The sequence below is a fragment of the Pleurodeles waltl genome, chromosome 6 (assembly GCF_031143425.1).
Source record: "Pleurodeles waltl isolate 20211129_DDA chromosome 6, aPleWal1.hap1.20221129, whole genome shotgun sequence".
NCBI classification, from domain to species: domain Eukaryota; kingdom Metazoa; phylum Chordata; class Amphibia; order Caudata; family Salamandridae; genus Pleurodeles; species Pleurodeles waltl.
The window spans coordinates 1,275,225,805-1,275,243,461 of record NC_090445.1 but is presented as its reverse complement, the minus strand read 5'-3'; the positions used below and the strand labels follow the sequence as shown (position 1 = coordinate 1,275,243,461).

General features: G+C 44.7%; 1 protein-coding gene across 1 annotated transcript in view; it reads left to right on the top strand.

The window, feature by feature from the left end:
- The first annotated feature begins 1,752 nt into the window (after window positions 1-1,752).
- Window positions 1,753-17,657, top strand: part of LOC138300802 (protein NDNF-like) — a 75,746-nt gene continuing 59,841 nt past the window's right edge. Inside the window, exons 1-2 of the mRNA XM_069240574.1 lie at window positions 1,753-2,087; window positions 9,189-9,372. Coding sequence (XP_069096675.1) covers window positions 9,197-9,372 — 176 coding nt within the window. The 5' untranslated portion in view covers window positions 1,753-2,087; window positions 9,189-9,196. The remainder of the gene's footprint in view (window positions 2,088-9,188; window positions 9,373-17,657) is intronic.

The window sequence follows — 17,657 nt, the reverse complement described above, 5'->3', positions numbered from 1 at the left end:
TCTAGCGTGTGTTCCAATCCCCAAGAGGTGCCCCCATGCCCTGAACTTGGCTGGCATCATAGAGCACCCCCCCCTGTCAAACTGGAGGTTCCATCAGATCCAGTGCAAAGTGATGCATGGCCACGCAAAGCCGTGCAGCACTGAACCAAAGGCTTCTCCAGATCTGACAATGAGCAATGCAAAGCCTCTCAGAGTCACTCCACTCACCTCCTGCCCAAAAGCTTCACTGAATTCAATGCAGAGCAACACCAAGCCCAGCAAAGTTTTGCAGTTCCTACGTAAAGGCTTCATTGGATCTGACACCGAGCGACATGAAGCATCACAAAGCCTCACTGCCCAGCTGAAAGCTTCTTCTGAATTGAAGTGTCATATAGCTACGTAGACCTTGCATCAAGTACAGAAAATACCACTCACAGCTGACCTAATTCAGTTTTGGAACAAGTATGCGCTCCATCGTGGTCCGCCAGGACCTGTGACTTTGTCCTGCTCCAGCACAACCAGACACCCACAGTTTGTGCTTTGCACATTTTGGAGCTATTTGTACCTAACATTTTTTTTTAAAAAACTCATATACTCAGTTCTACTGATTGGATTTTAATTGTTTTGGTGTCATTTTATTTATTAAAAAGTACGTACTCTAATTTTCTAAATTGGTTGATAGTTGTCTTATGTTGTGTTTTCACTTTATTACTACTTGAGTGCGGCATACATACTTTACATATTACTTCTGAGTCAAGCCTGACTTCTTGGTGCCAAGCTAACAGAGGTTTAAGCACAGGTTCTTTTAGTACTTTCTGTGGTTCACCCAGACAAGAATTATGGTTAATGAAAGAGTGGATCGTCCACCCTTCTCAACTAATAACCCAATTTCTTCTAATGAAATTGTGTGCATAGCTGATAGAAAGCTGTTTGATATATTGATAGACCAATACCCATATTGATGAGCACAGTGGATAGAATGCATGTTGATACAGTAGTAATTAAATCTATAGCTGGTTGTGAATAGATAGATAGATAGATAGATAGATAGATAGATAGATAGATAGATAGATAGATAGATAGATAGATAGATAGATAGATAATGTGTGCGTGGACTGCTGGATAAATGGATGGATGGGTAGATGAACAGAGCGAGTGAAGGATGAATGGTTTATGTGAGCATTGCAGGATGATCAATAGCTAGAGCTGTTGAAGATTTATGGTTGAGAAACGTGCTTATCAAGCGTGTTTACTAGAGTGATATTGCATTATGGGATGATTGGATTTGGGTCATTTGTTTTCGAACACTCTTCCAGTGCAAGAAGCTTCTTGAAATCATGTAGAATTCCATTAACTCACGTCCCAAATGGAAACCATAATATAGACGTTTCTGTAGATATTCTTACCTTCTCCACAATTGCCCAAGCTGCCATGCCTGTTTTTTTCGCACGTTTTATTTGCACAGCCGGTTGACGAGAATAAGCTGAGGGAAACATTTTTCTCTGCTCCCAGTCCAAGTTTCCCTACTCTAGGGACACTATAGGCAAGGGGGCATTACTTTAATGAGATTTCGTGCAAGAATCAATTACAGTTCTCAGGGGGTGCCGAGAGATCCGCAATGTTCTATTAAACCATTCATTCCAGCCTGTTGACTTTTATGTCCTGACCTTTTGTTCGATATTACGTGGATCTTAAAGGGTTACGAGCCTGCCAAGTCCTCCCCCTCCCTTTCTCTGACTGCCGCCCCCACCCCATCCATCCCCAATCCCTCTTAGCATCACTGACAGAGCCCCGCTCTCTATCTGGTCACTGGGGGCACTGGGAGGCCCTCACAGCCAGACCCCCAGTGCAGAACCCACTGTTTATTTTGCTCCGATGCAGAATGTGAGGCAGCTGCAGCCGAGGTTCCGAGCCCTCCGCGTGGGATATGCGCAGACCTGACGCGAGCTTTGTCTCTGAAGACACGAGATGGGCAGGCAGTACGAACTCTGATAGCAGGAGGGTGATTTCACCGACGCCTTTTCTTCGGCCATTTGACGGGAGTTTGAGAGGTGAAGTTCGCGCGGCTTCTGTGCTAAGAAAGAACTGCTCGCCCTTCGTCAATTAAGGTAAAACCCGTTGAAGTAGTGTACACTTTTTACTTTAACCACATTGGGGAGCATTGAGGGAAGCTGTCTGCGGAGAGGGTAGGCTGGCTGCATTTTAAGAGGTAGTAGTTTGCCCCATCAAGGAAAAGTAACATGTTTTTAAAACTAGAAGGAAGAATGACCTCCTGGGTGTCAGGAATTAGGGCATCGATTGGAACAGAACGCCCCGTTGTTTTTGATTGATGCTTTGATAAATTGTGGAAGTGCCCCAAAGTAGCGGGAGCGATGTTTGCGCTCAGGGTGTCGTTTGCAGTGTATGCGTTGAATGGGTTTTTGTACAACTGGATAGTTCTCGCTTAAGACTTCTAGCTTCCTTCTAGAAGCAGAACGCTGAGGCAACGTGCTGGACATTGATAACACAAAATAGATGGGAGGCAGACTGCCCTCGAGCTGCGTGACATTCCAAGGGCTGCATTACATCGACTGTAATGCTGCAATTTCTCACCAACATTTCCGGATTACATAATCTGCAGGGGTGCCTGTTCAGTTTTCCCAAATGAAGGGCAACATCATTTCCACAGACATGGATGCAATAATGAGCCAACATTCCTGATTTACACAGATTGCCCTGGCGCTGGCGCTATTTCGCACAAATGGCCATCTAATGGGGTTATACAGCAATTGGTGGAATTATTCCCTATGTCATACAGTTTGAAATTTTGCGCAATTGCACCAGTGCAATCAACGCAATCTGGAACTGTTGCCCCAAAATGTCTACATTGTATTTCTGCACGTGTCCTTGTTTTATGTTGCTCTAATATTGCTTTTTACCAGAGTCGAAGTAAAGTAAAATACATGAGTTTACATTCTTACCATGTCCTATGTCAGGGGTGAATAGCTCATCCAGTTCTGTTTTCATCGTTTAAATTTAGAGCCTTATTTATACTTTTTTAGCGCCGCAATTGCGTAATTTTTTTTTTTGACGCAAAAGCGGCGCAAACTTTCAAAATATCATTGGCCCGTATTTATACTTTTTTTGCGCCGCATTTGCGTCTTTTTTTGACGCAAAAACGGCGCAAACTTGCAAAATGCCATTGTATTTTGTAAGTTTGCGCTGATTTTGCGTCAAAAAGCGGCGCAAATGCGGCGCTAAAAAAGTATAAATATGGGGCCAAGTGCTTAGGTGCATTTATTTATAGCAGGTAAGGGACAATAGCAACAACCAGAATAAAGAAGATATGGCTCCTGATATAACCTAACTTTTTGAGCAAAAATTATTCTTCTGAGACTAGACATTTTACTTTACTAAAAGACTCTCTTGTGGCGTGACCTGATCTTACTTTGGCCCTTCCACATCTAGCTGCTTTTTTTAAATACTCAGAGCCTCATTTACCACAAACTGGCACATAACTTATGATGCCACACTTTGCTTTGCTGCCTTGCGGCCCCCTAACAACACCTTGGTAGCGTTGTATTTACAATGCAGTGCACCATGGCACTTGTTAGCCCAGCTGTGTCAGAATTTCTGATGCAGTTGTGCGCTTTGCTGGAATAAAGCAGGTGTTAAAATGACACAGTGAACTCTTGTAGATTTAACTGCGTCATTCCTAAGGACCTCCTTTGGAGAACGCCTTCTTTGCATACATTATACATGGCGGAGGTATAATGTGGTGCAAGGGTTTACCAACTTGGCGCAATGGCGCCATTGCGCCAGTTTGAAAATACTGCGCAGGGTGGGGGACTATTTTGCACCATTGTAGCGTCAGAAACAATTATGCTATGGCAGCACCAGGGGCTTATAAATGAGCCCCTCAGTGTTACTCAGACTTGACTTGGGGCAATAGGAACCTCTGTACATAATTTTTTTATTTTTATTTCTTGATCTGTCTACAAAATAACAGAAATATATGCAGCTTCAAAATTGTAACTTCTGAGGAAGGCAGTCAGTGGTTTAATTTTTATTGTAATATTACCGGGGAATATTTTTACAGCTCTTTGTGGGAAATTGGTTATCAAGTGGGCATGTGAAAACACAAATTTTTCTCTACAGAACCACCTTTATTTTTTTTTTATATTCAGTGGCAGTTGTTTTTGAATAGAACATGTTCGCTACTGAAAAAAACACATGCAAGGGCCAGTTTACATTTCAGTGCAGAAGACTGGTTTGTCAAATCTTCTGTAGAGTGTCTCTGGTGCAGGAACACTGAGATATTGGATGTGACTAAAAGTTAAGTGGCATGGATATTCTGCGTACACAATGATTGCATTAGAAGTATCCCCCCAGGAGAGTTTACTGTGCTTTTGGGGGGATGCGGAAGGTTTGCACCGGTGTGTGTCTCCAAGCATTGGAGTAGTGACTTATATGCATCTTGCTTTCAAAGGAGATTGATGAACACTGCTAGGATGTGCCTTGGAGAGCCTGCCACAGCTGGCGATCCAGTGAATAGGACATGAGATCATTGCAAGAGACCACTAAATTACCTTTGATGATGTAGGGTATGATTCTCCCCCAGGTGAGCAAAAATACATCTTCTGTTAGCAGAAAGGACAGATCCTGGTTCATAAAATGAGAAACGCAGATATTTATGACATGCATGAACTTTACACTGCTGCAAATTTGTCAGGTGCCAGATTGTCCCTCGAAATCTGCTTGTTCAAGGGTATGACATTATCAGTGTTCCCAGTGCAGTGGCATGTTTGGTTACTGGGAATGTTGGGAACACTGGCGAATTTTGGATTATTTGGGCATTCACGAGCATTTCCAGTGCGTTCTCCCACCTAAAGTATGTAAACAAAGATACTACGAACAACATTGGACTATGTGTATATTTTTTGAGTGGTCAGTGTCCTAAACACTAGCATATCCACAGAATTATTGTATTTTACGTGTATAAAAGAATGGGGAGAAACATTATGCAAATTCGTGTTTCTCCTGCTTCAAAACCTGCAGATAGCATGCAGGAATACAGCTAAGGAAAAACAGTCAGAACAAATGTACAAAAAATAGGTCAGCCTTCTCCTGCTGGAAGGTGGACGAACTGGAGCTCTTTAAAATTTTAAAATGGAGGTGAGAATATTGTAGAAGTGCAGCGGTGTATGTGTGTTTCGTGCTTGAATATCTGGCAGAAAGCACCAGCATTACTGTGGCGTTGCCAGTAATAAGTAGGTGCTGGAAGAAAAGGCCATGCTGCCGAGCATGCCCAGGAGAGTGATCATGTCAGAATCTCAGCCAGTGGACGCTCTGTGGAAAAGAAGCAGAGTTTCTCCGGAACATATCGACGTTGGGACAGACAGCTGTGTGCAGAAGCAGGGCTGGGCTAGAGAAACACAGGGTATCACAGTCAGAGAAGTGCTTGTAGAGCATGAGCCAGATGTGACCATAGAAAGTGGGAAGCAACAAGACCAAACTGCTCATAGGAGACACCATAAGGGCTGTAGCAGGCAGACTCGGCCGTGGATTTGAGAATTAGACCTCCAGGGCTGGATAACATACGTGCAGCTAAGGACAGCGGTTTGGAAACCAGAATGGGGAGGCAAAGTGGGCAAGTGAGACGACGATAGTGGCTAGGAGTCTTGAGCCTGACTGCTTAGCACCCAGGACATTAAAGCGCCTGATATTGTCTTAGAGAGCTATATTGTCAAATTATGACTAAGATGATATACGTTTTTAGAGCGCAGCCATAATTTTATGAATATTTGAATGATAATATATCTGCATGTGCCCATTTGCGCGCTTTTCTTCAGAGGCTAGTTCCTGTGGTGTATTTATTATTTTATTTAGCTTCCCCGACTATGGGGTTAAAGTCAACTTTTTATCTCTCTTAGTCATATTGTGGCACCATTCCAGTCCTTAAAACATGGAGTTGATTTTGGGGGGGTTGGCCTGTCAATTCTATCAAAGCCCTGCGTGGCTTTGCCTGGCCTCATAGATATGGAGTAAGGTGTCAAGGAGGAGTTCAATGGGTGTTGTGGTGAGTGTTCCCAAGCAACACCTAAGGATTTGGACAATGCCCCAGATTTACAAAATCACGTAAACCTGAGGCAGCACCACAACCTTATGCCTCCCAGAGCAGGCGTAACGAGAAAAATGTTTTAATTTCTCCTAATTTTTCCTCTTTCCATGTGTGCTCCATTCTGCAGCACTCAAAGAATGAGGAAACACCTCCAAGGATTGCTTTTGTGCAAGAAGGTGTTCCTTCATGCACAAAACAAATTCTGCCAACACCGCAGACACCTCACCACCGTGGTGCAAGGGTGCCTGCATTGGCACTAGACACCAAATTGTGTGCCTGCGCTGGCTGAAAAGACAGGATTGTATGGTATCTTGTAGATACAGCGCATTCCTGCCCTTTCCACTTGGCGTAGGGTAGCACAGCAAAAAGTCTTGCAGCACTGCCCTACCCCAAAACTTAGGCCCTGATTTATACTTTTTTTGCGCCGCATTACCGCCATTTATTCAAACAAAAGTGGCGCAAACTTACAAAAAACAATTGTATTTTGTAAGTTTCCGCTGCTTATTCGTCAAAAAATGACGCTAATGCGGCGCAAAAAAAGTATAAATCAGGGCCTTAGTGCTTGAGGCCCATAGACCCTAATATGAAACATAAGATAGCAGCAGTCTCAAGCCAAGAAGATGTTACATTGATTAAAATGAAGCACTTAAGGTAAACACAAAATAAGCTGCTATCAGGCATAACGAATGATTCTAACATAAATATTTAGAAATCATTCACTCGTGCCTTTGGCATCGTTCAGTTAATGTTCATATTCCAGAACAGCTCTCCTTGAAAAAAGCTCAGCTAGATGTAACCGAATTTTAAAAAGCAAAGCTAGACGCAGGGAAGTGACATAGTACAGGAACACGGAATACCTACATTCTATGGTGTGCGATATGCGAAGTAAGGAGCAGAATACAAGGACTTTGCCGTCCTTACCGGACACACACATCCATTTATCTAATTCCCATTAAAAGTCACAATTTTCTTTGGAATCTACTTCATGTTTTACAAGGTTATAACAGGTGCCAGAAACACATAGAACTGTTTACTGTAAACCAGTGTCCCAGCACCTCAGACCACATGCAAAAGGAAGAATTAATTACAATGCTGATGAATTAATTGAAAAAGTACGACAATTAGATTCATTCTATGCTTTGTTTATAAAATGAAAGTGATAGCTGGTCTCTAGAGTGAAAAACGTCAGAAGAAATTCAAATTAGGATTTGCCAATCAGTCCTGTGGTGAAGGTATCAGACCAGGCTGTCTGATTTTATCGAGCCTTTAGTCCATTGTAACGTCAATGGCTGACCTCTAACAAGTGCCTGTGGGTTGCTACATTTACCCATGCACTAAAATACATTATACTTACCCTTCATCCAGAAAGGGGGAGTCCTGCTGGGTTGTTCCTCACACAGGGCATTTGAAAAGATATTCTACGTGCATGATGGGATCCTGCCAGGAATTATATCAGCCAAAATTGATCATTACTTCTACTGAGAAATTGACTTAGATCAAAGTTTTTCACAAGAAAATTGATCAGTGTTTCGAAAACAAACTTTTATAAAAATAAACTATCCATCATGTGGGACACAAGGCTCTGCCAAGCAGGATGGTATGTGTAAATATGAAACTGGGGTACAGCTGTTAAAATGGATCAGCTGTGTCTGGTACTCCAGCGAATTGGATGCATATGAATGATGATATGTCCTAGTGGGTTCAGTATTTCTGTCAGTTTTGTGTTCCAGTGGTTAGATAAATTTGGAGGGAATTTTGTATTTGCGCTTCAACTCTACTTTTAATAGTTTATTAACCAGTTTACCACCTTTTGTATGTTAAGGGTTCATATAAGAAAATGTCAGTTTAGGCACATGATAAAACATAAGAAGAAAATCATTTATAGCAATAATGTTACCAAAGCAAAGGACTATAATAATAATAATAATATTATTATTATAATAATAAGGAGAAGAAGCCAAATGCCTACTCACAACTTTTCAAAGGCAATGCCATTGACTTGCATATAACCAAGGATTATTTATAGTCAATGATGGAGATAAAAAAGAGGTGAACTTAGAGCTTGGCAGTGTCTCGTAGAGCTTTTGAATTACATGAGCGATAGAAGATTTCAACAATTCAATTGAAGAGTCCGAGAAACTATTTCACAAACTGAGCACCTTGTGCCTACGTCTGTGGAAAAGGACTTCCACTGCATGAAAACCCTGTAAAAAGATATACATTCATTTTAACAAGATATCATGGTCCATATTAAGTATATTTCCAAAGAGCAGTTAATTACTGCGAGTTAGTAAAATGCCACATATTTTTCTTCAAACGTGCAGGAACACTTGTTTGATCAGAGAGGAACTGGTGGCAGTTCAATTACTGCAATGTTCATTTGAGCCTCTAAATCAGGGAATGATCTTGGCAACTGATGTTTTCAGGATTAACATCTGTGCCTATTGCCACACACCACTGCCAGATTACTACTTTGTTAGACTGTCTGAGCCTTCAAAATCGCTACCGCAGAAGTAAAGAGAATTTACGGACCTTTGTGGTGGCCGCCATTGGTGAATGAAGTCACAATCCTTAGGGAGCCTTTTGCCTCTCACGAGCCCTCTGGCCTAGGGCCAGGAGTATATACTAAGAGCAGGTGGGCAGGACTGCTATTAAAGCTGTATACACTAGCCTAGCTGACCTTGGGCGTAGCAGGGGTTATAAGGCACCTAAAGTCACCAGCAAAGTTGTGCGGCTGTGTCTCCTAACATACATCGTTGCATCTGGGCAGAGGTTACTGCTCCAACACGTACGATGGAGCAAATATGCACAGGTGCACACACAGTCACTGCGCCTTGAAGCATGCTACCACAGTTTAATATTCTGCTGTAATTTGGCCTCTACATTATTTAGGAGAATTTGCAAACGAAACGGTTATCTATTAACAGAAAATGTAATATTGTACTAAAGGAGCAGGTCACCTAGATGAAATTGCAGAATATTTGTTTCTTATTGCTTTGATTTCCCTTCTGATTCATTAGTCGTCAGCCATTATACTTCCTTTTTACAGTGCCAGACAAAAAAGGTAGATTACTCGATTACTCTAAAAATATTAACTTTTGTTTTATAGTTTCCAAGATGACTTGGTCACGGAGTTGCATACTCTTCTCTCTTGTTGTGGCGCAGTGTACATGTTTGTCTAAAATAGCACCACAGATCACCTTCAAATATAACCACTTCAACCATTACCACACCTTGATTCTCCCAGACGGCAAAGAAACCACAATTCATCTGCTCAAAGATATATCAAAAAGGTAAGAGGAGTTATGTTTAGCAAATATATTATTGTATGGGTGTTGTGCTGTCGACAGACATAATACAAAGTTGAATCCATCAAAAGCTGGTGCTCTGTGTTATTGGAGTGGACCAGATAGCTGTAAACATTGATGAAAACAACACACCTAAATTGAAATAGTTTACAGAAAAGAACAGATGGCAAGGCAGAAAAAACAAAAATAAGTTTAGATCGATTGTTTGTTATACATTTGCGTTTTGGGAACTGGGTCATTCCTTTGTGTTTGAATAACCACTTTAGAACGGATTCATTTTTTGTTCCGTACTCTGATTACTGCTCTCTGCTCCTGTTACCTGATGGGTTTGTAATTTTTTTGAGTTCTAATGCAAGTTCGATTTTTTCTGGTTTAACTTAAAGGGTGTTGACCATATTTGTTTTTCTAAAAATGTTACTGAATTCTAATATCAATAACTTATTTTCAAATAGAATAGGCTATGTCTTCGATTTTTGCAAAATGTATTGTTTAACTTCTCATGAAGGAGTACACTGTCTGGTCACATGAAGACACGAAGCACTGACGATGCAGCATCAATTTCAGGACCAAAAACAGAGACTATTTTTGTCGCATGCAGAAAAGATTTCCAGCTCAGAGTGAAGCCACTGATCAGCTAATGCAATTATTACACTGTTCTAGTTGCAAGTTCACTTTTTTTCTTGTTTAACTTAAAAGTTGTTGACCCTCATTTGATTTTTATTCTTTCCTGAATTCTGATTTTAAGTGCTTATTTTCAACTAGAAATAGCCATGTCTTAGATTTTTGCAAAATGTTTTTTTCTTCTTATAAAGGAGTAGACTATCGGGTCACATAAAGACACAAAGTACTGACAATGCAGCATCAATTTCAGGACCAAGAACAGAGACTATTTTTGTCGCATACAGAAAAGATTTCCAGCTCAGAGTAAAGCCACTGACCAGCTAATGCGATGACTGCAATAAACTGCTACAGAGCAAATAGTTACAGTATGGACGAAGACTTCGGAAAACCATAAATGCCTCCTACAATGTGTAAAAAATGACATAAATATCTTGGATAAAACTACAAATCGGCAAGATATCTCAATTCCTTCCCAAGCCTGAAAAAATATTAGTATAGACATCAAAATGGAAAAGCCAACAACTGCAAAAGCCATAAAATGCTGAGTTACAACAAACTAGATTTGCGTCCATAATATATGTTGGAACTGTAAGGCACTGAAGTCCACCAGTATGCCTGTAGAGTTGGCCTCAAATAATGAATATGATAGGAAGTGCAGACATATTGGAGCATCCTCTTCCTGTCCATAGGTTATTTTTTCAAATATACTGTTTATTTCCTGTCGTCTGACTCACTGGTATACTCATTTTTATCGGGAGGAGTTGAGAACTCTAGATAATCCGTTATTGTAGATTAAATGTTTCTTCCTCCATCCGTCAGATACTACTAGGGGGAGAGGGGAGCTAAAATGAAAGCAGTATTTCAACTTCTTTGTGTTTAATTGTTATTTTTTTTAGTTTTGCCTCAGAATGGTGCTTACACACCAATGTCCATCATAAGTACACCTACATTGAACATCATTGGGATCTAGTCGCCAGTAAGTGCCATTGTAGCCAAAAAATTGTATTAGTTGTCCCAAGTATCTCTGATATTGGTGAGTCCTTTTGTCTATCTTCTCTACCACGGAAGAACATAGCACACAAAAGAGTGTCATTCCTACAGCTAACCAAACCTATAAATTTACAACAGTACGTCATGCCCAATTCAGACCATTTTTTTCGCATCTGGGGATTAGCAGGCCTAGAAGCCAGATACCAGAGCGGACCCTGTTGAGTTGGCCATCTGAAAGGCTGCACAGCTCCTAACAACTGTAGATACGTGTGAAGCGAGTTCCTTCAGTTTCTATCAATCAATATTTTTAGAGCACGCTACTCACCCGTAAGGTCTCAAGGCGCTGTGGGGTATGTCCTCAGAGTTCAATTGAAAAGCCAGGTCTTGAGTGCCTTCCTGAATTGAGGTAGCGATGGCAAATGTCTGAGCTGGAGAGGTAAGGTGTTCCAACATTTTGTCTCAAGGTAAGAGAACGATCTCCCTCCAGCCGAGGACTTCCTTATGTGGGGTATGGTGGTGAGTGACTGCTGGGAGGAGCGGAGAGATCTGGCAGGAGAGTTAAAGGTGATGCGGTGGTTGAGGTATCTGTGTCCAAGGTTGTGGACGGCCCTATAAGTGTGTACGAGGACCTTGAAGTTGATCCTCTTCTCGACGGGGATCCAGTGGAGATATCTCAGGTGTGCTTTGATGTGTTCTCTGCAGGGTATGTTCAGGATTAGTCTGGCGGAGGGGTTCTGGATTTGTTGTAGCTTGCTCAAGTTCCTCTTGTTGTTCCAGCATAGAGGGCGTTGCTGTAGTCAAGTCTGCTTGCGATCAGGGCGTGTGCCATGCTTTTGCCCAGTCGTTGGGGATCCATCTGAAGATCTTCTGTAGGAGTCAGAGGGTGTGGAAACAGGTGGAGGTTATGAGGTTCACCTGTCTTGTCAAGGTGAGTGCTGAGTCGATGATGACACAGAGGTTGCGTATGTGGTCTGTAGGGGTGGGGGGCTGGCAAGTGTTGAGGGCCACCAGGAATCATCCCAGGCTGAGGAGGAGAGTCCCAGGATGAGGATCTCGGTCTTGTCAGAGTTTAGCTTAAGGAAGCTCTCCTTCATGCAGGTGGCAATTGCTTTCATACCATCTTGGAAGTTCTTCTTGGTCGTTGTGGGGTTTTCAGTAATGGAGATGATCAGCTGGGTGTCATCGGCATATGAGACGATGTTCAGTCTGGGGCGAGCAGGGCCATGTAGATGTTGAACAGTGTCGTCCTCGACTCTGCCCTCACCATGTCCAAACAGATCAACGCCGTCTCCTCTTCTTGTTTCAACACCCTCCGCATGCTCCGCAGGATCTTCGAGTGGATTCCAACAGGAACCAGGAAAACAGTAACTCAAGCCCTCGTCAGTAGCAGACTTGACTACGGCAACGCACTCTACACAGGCATCCCAACGAAAGACATCAAACGACTCCAACGCATACAGAACGCATCCGCCCGCCTGATCCTCGACATACCCCGCCGATGTCACATCTCCCCCCACCTGAAGGACCTCCACTGGCTCCCTGTGGATAAAAGGATCACCTTCAAACTCCTCACCCACGCACACAAGGCACTACACAACACCGGACCCACCTACCTAAACACCAGACTCAACTTCTACGTCCCCACACGTCAACTCCGCTCCGCCAACCTCGCCCTTGCCATCGTCCCCCGAATACAGCGCAAGACCTCTGGCGGCAGATCCTTCTCCTTCCTCGCCGCCAAGACCTGGAACTCTCTCCCCACCTCACTCCACCAGACCCAGGACCTCCTCACCTTCAGGAGACTCCTCAAGACATGGCTCTTCAAACGCTAGCAGCACCCCCCCCCCCTCACCCCCAGCGCCTCGAAACCCTGTCGGGTACGTAGCGCGCTTTATAAATTCACTGATTGATTGATTGATTGATTGATTGGGACTCAACGAGGAACCTTGGGGTACTCCACAGCAAATCTCTGTAGGTTCTGACAAGTGTGGTGGGATTCTGACTCTACCTGTCAGGAAGGAGTGTATCCACCAAAGGGCCTTGTTGCATATGCCTGCTGTTTTGAGTCTGGCACATAGGGTGTGGTAGTACATTGTATAGAAGGCAACCAGTAGATCTAGTAGGATGAGGGCTACTGTTTGGCCATGATCGAGGAGAGAACAAATATCATTTGTGGCAGCGAGTAGGGCAGTCTTGGTGCTGTGATTAGTTCTAAATCCTGATTCGGAGATGTCCAGGATGTTGTTGCCCTCGATGTGTTGTTGGAGCTGAGCATTCATTGCTTTTTCGGCGATCTTGGCTGGTAAAGGCAGCAGCGAGATGGGACGGTAATTCTTCAGATCTGTGGGGTTGGCTACAGGTTTCTTCAAGAGTGGGCTGTTCTCGGCATGCTTCCAGTCCTGGGGGAAAGTGGTCAATTCTAGGAAGCAGTTGATGGTCTTGCAGAGTTCAGGTGCGATTTAGGCACTGGCCTGGCTGAAGATGTAGTGGGGGCAGATGTTGGTGGGGGCTCTGAAGTGGATGCTGCTCATGATTGAGTGAGTCTCGTCTGTTGTGACGGGGTCCAGGCGTGCAGGAACAGTGGGCGTTCAGTGGATCCAGATTGGGGCATTGTTGCTGAATTCGGAGTGTCTTGGGGTTCGAAACTGTCCTAGATACTCTTGATTTTCCGATAGGAGAAGGTGACTAGTCTGTCTCAGAGGTCCTGCTGTGGTGGAATGTTAGTGGCCTCAGCTTGTGGTTTGGCAAAATCCTTGATGACGGCAAAAAGTTATTTTGTGTTGTGAGTGGTGGCACTGATACAATTCTGCAGGGAGGTTTTTCTGGTGAATCTGATGAGGTTATGGTGGGATCTTGTGGCGGATTTGAAGGCTGCAAAGTTCTCCTGGATTTGCTGTTCCTTCATTTTTTCTCCAGTTTTCTGCAGGTGTGCTTCGATTCCTAGAGTGCAGGGCTGAACCAGCTGTCTTTCTAGTGGTGTGTTTCCCTGTGGTCGTTTGGAGTGGGGCTAAGGTGTTGGTGCATTTGGTGATCCATTGGCAGAGGTTGCATGCTGTAGTTTGGCATCTGTTGTGTCGGGGATGGTGAGGTACTGAGGGTGTTGATGAGTTGTTCCTCTGTGGTCTGGTTCCATTTCTTGTGAGGAGGCAGGTGGTGTGGATGTGAGCTGTAGGTGTGGTGATGGAAAAAGGGATGCAGTGGTGGTTAGTCCAGTGTAGTGGTGCTGTGTATCGTCAAAGCTGGCAGAAAAGATGGGGTTGCGTGTGTGTCCTGTGTATTGATTGATAGGCAGAGGGCCACCTGGTCTGGAAGGTCAGTCCTTGCAGAGCAGTATGTAGTCACTGGGGATGGCAATGGTGATGTCCGGTTCAGATGCTGTGTTTGTCCATGTCTCGGTGAGGAAGGCGATGTCCGGGCGGGTGGAGGCTATCAGGTCCCATAGTTCCATGGCGTGCTTGTGCAGGGAGTGGATGTTGAGGAGGATGGACTGGGGGTGACCTGGTTTTTGTTGGACAGTTCTGTGGCTTGGGGGTCTGGCATTTGGAGTGTGGTGAAGCTGCGGTGGCTGTTGCAGCAGGAAAAAGGTCAGTGGGTGCCTCTGGGGGAAGCAAGGTGGCAGACGGTCAAACATACTGGTTCAGTGCATGGAGGGTTTTGGCATCGTATTGGTGGATGGTGCGAGAGCCAGGGTCTGTGGCACTGGGCACGGTCCAAGCATGGATGGGCACGGACGGGCCAGATGGGCTTGCCTTTGGCACACCAGCAGTACGCCCGCTGTGATAGGCCACATAGGGGCCACTCTTAAAGAAGGGAGGGACGAGGAAGGAATTGGTCAGCTGGGAGGCGGGAGGGTGGGAAAGTGCTTCAAGGGTGTGGGGCAAGGTCGCATGGGAAGCAACAGCAGGGAGGGAAGCGCAGGAGCAGTAAACAGTGCAAAAACAGGTGAAAAGTGCAGAAAGAGAGAGAAACAGAAAAGGAGTAAAAACAAGAAAAAGAGGAAAAAAAACAGAAAAACAGAGACACAGATGGCCACCAGGGATGAGGTGCAGGCAGGTGCCTGCCGTTGGAGGTGGGCCTCAAACACAGAGCCAGCAGGCTGTGTCAGAACCCAACAGTGGCAGCAGCAGGGGCCAAGCAGGAGGGAGCGACGGACGCTGGCCAGAAGGTCAGTGGAGTCACCCATCACTGCGCAGCAGCAACCCTTAAGAAGGGGAAGGGGGAGGGATTGGTCAGCTGGAAGGCAGGAGGGAAAGAAAGCGCTTTGAGGGCAGGGCCGTGGGGGCAGCTGCAGTGGGGAGGGAAGCACGGGAGTGGTAAAAAGCGCAAAAATCGGTTAAAAGTGCAGAAAGAGAGAGAAACAAAAAAGGAGTAAAAAAACAGGAAAACAAGTAAAAAAAGACAGACACAGATTAGTCACTAGGCCACCAGGGATGAGGCGCAGGTGGGTGCCTGAGGGTGGAGGTGGGCCTTGATCACAAAGCCGGCAGGCCCGGTCAGAACCTAACAACAGCAGCAGTGACCATGCAGGCAGGAGTGACAGATGCTGGCCAGAAGGTCAGGGGAGTCCCTCACTGCGCAGCAGCCACTCTTAAGAAGGGGAGGGGTTGGTCAGCTGGGATGCGGAAGAGCAGGAAAGTGCTTTGAGGGTGCAGGCGTGGCTGCTGGAGCAGCAGCGGCAGGGAGGCAAGCGTGGGAGTGGTAAAGAGCGCAAAAACGGGTGAAAAGTCCAGAAAGAGAGAGAAACAGTGCAGAAAGAGAGAGAAGCAGAAAAGGAGTTCACATGTCCTGTTGAGGTAGGATCTCTTGTTGTTTACTTCCTAGTTTCACTTGAAGCCTAAAACAATAACTGATAAGTACCTCAAAGAAACCATAGCTACATACGGTTTAGAACTGCGATATTGAAAAAATAATTTCAAGTCTGATGGTCGTCACAGCTGCCCTAACTTGGCATTAAGGAAAAATGAAAGAAAATCTCCAAGATGCTATTCAATAAAATCCATTAATTTGCTTTACAAATTTATTCTTATACATTTATTGGTTTTAGAGTTCTACAAGACACTGGAAGTAAGAGGGATAATAGAGAGGAGAGATTTGGGAGTAATAAATAAGTACTTTTATAGAACTGGAGATGTGTCTTTGCATGAATAATATTAATAATAATAATAAGAAGAAGAACAACAACAACAACACCAACAATAACAATATTAATAATAATTATTATTTATTATTATTATTTCTCAGACACATAGTAAACACAGCACTTTTTGTGTAATGTGCTTATTATAGGCAGAGGCAGTAACTATAAACGCTGCATTATTTACATCATGCTGTTCGATGCGGCAGAAAACAGGATTAAACCCTAAAGTTGGATTCCTGCCAGACCCTATGACCCTGGCGGAAGGCGAAGAAGCGGCGGTAAGACCGCCAACAGGCTGGCGGTCTTTTTTTTTGTATTATGACCATGTCATCCGCCGCTTCTCCGTTCCGCCCGCCGGGCTGGAGACCTGGGTCTCCAGCCCAGCGGCCGTCACTATACTGCCGGCGGTATTTTGACCCGGCTTACCGCCGTGGATTTCCTGCGGTTGGAACCGCCATGAAATCCATGGCAGTAAGCACTATCAGTGCCAGGGAATTCCTTCCCTGGCACTGATAGGGGTCTCCCCCACCACCCACCCCCACTCGACTCCCTCCTCTATCCCCCCCCACGACCCCTGCCACCCCCCTCCCCACTCCGACCCCCAACATAACATCATTCATACACACACGACACAGGCACCACCAACACACATACACGCACACACACCGACATACATGCCAACATCCACACACACAGTCAGACACGCACACCCACATTCAAACATACACGCACACATCCATACAGACATACCTACAGACATACAAGCACTCATTCCCAAACACACAACACCCCCGCAAGCATACACGCACTCACACACCCCCTCTACATACACACACGCACACCCCCATGCACGCACACAACACACAACACCCCCCCCACCCCCTCCCCTCAAAGACGATCGACTTACCTGGTCTGACGATCCTCTGGGAGAGGACGGGAGCCATGGGGGCAGCTCCGCCGACACCACACCGTCAACAGAACACCGTCACGGCGAATCACAGGACGTGATTTGCTGGGCGGTGTTCTGTTGGCATGGCGGTGGAGGTGGAGCAACCTCCACTTCCCCAACTCCCGCCAGTATGGCTGTTGGCGGCTCTCCGTCCATAAAAGGACGGAGAGTTGCCAATGGTCATAATAGGCCGAGCAGCAAACCGCCACCACTGGTGGTCTTCCGCATGGCGGTCCCTCAGCGGTCTTGGAAAAAGACCGCCGAGGTCAAAATGACCCCCATGGTCTCTAAGGGATAAATACTGTGAATATTTAAATGTGCATTGTTTTAAACTAATTTTACAATCTAGTGGGACTCTCGCAGGATCATTAATAGTAAAAAGGGGTAGAGGAATTCTTAATATACTCCATTAGTAGGAATACATATTGTGGCCATTGAGTTTAAGAGGAAGTGTCTAAGACATAAGTACTGTGATGAGTAGATGGATATTTCTTATTTAAAAAGTATTACGATCTCATGAGACTCTTGCAGGATCATAACCAGTAGAAAGGAGTAGACGATCTTTGAATACAA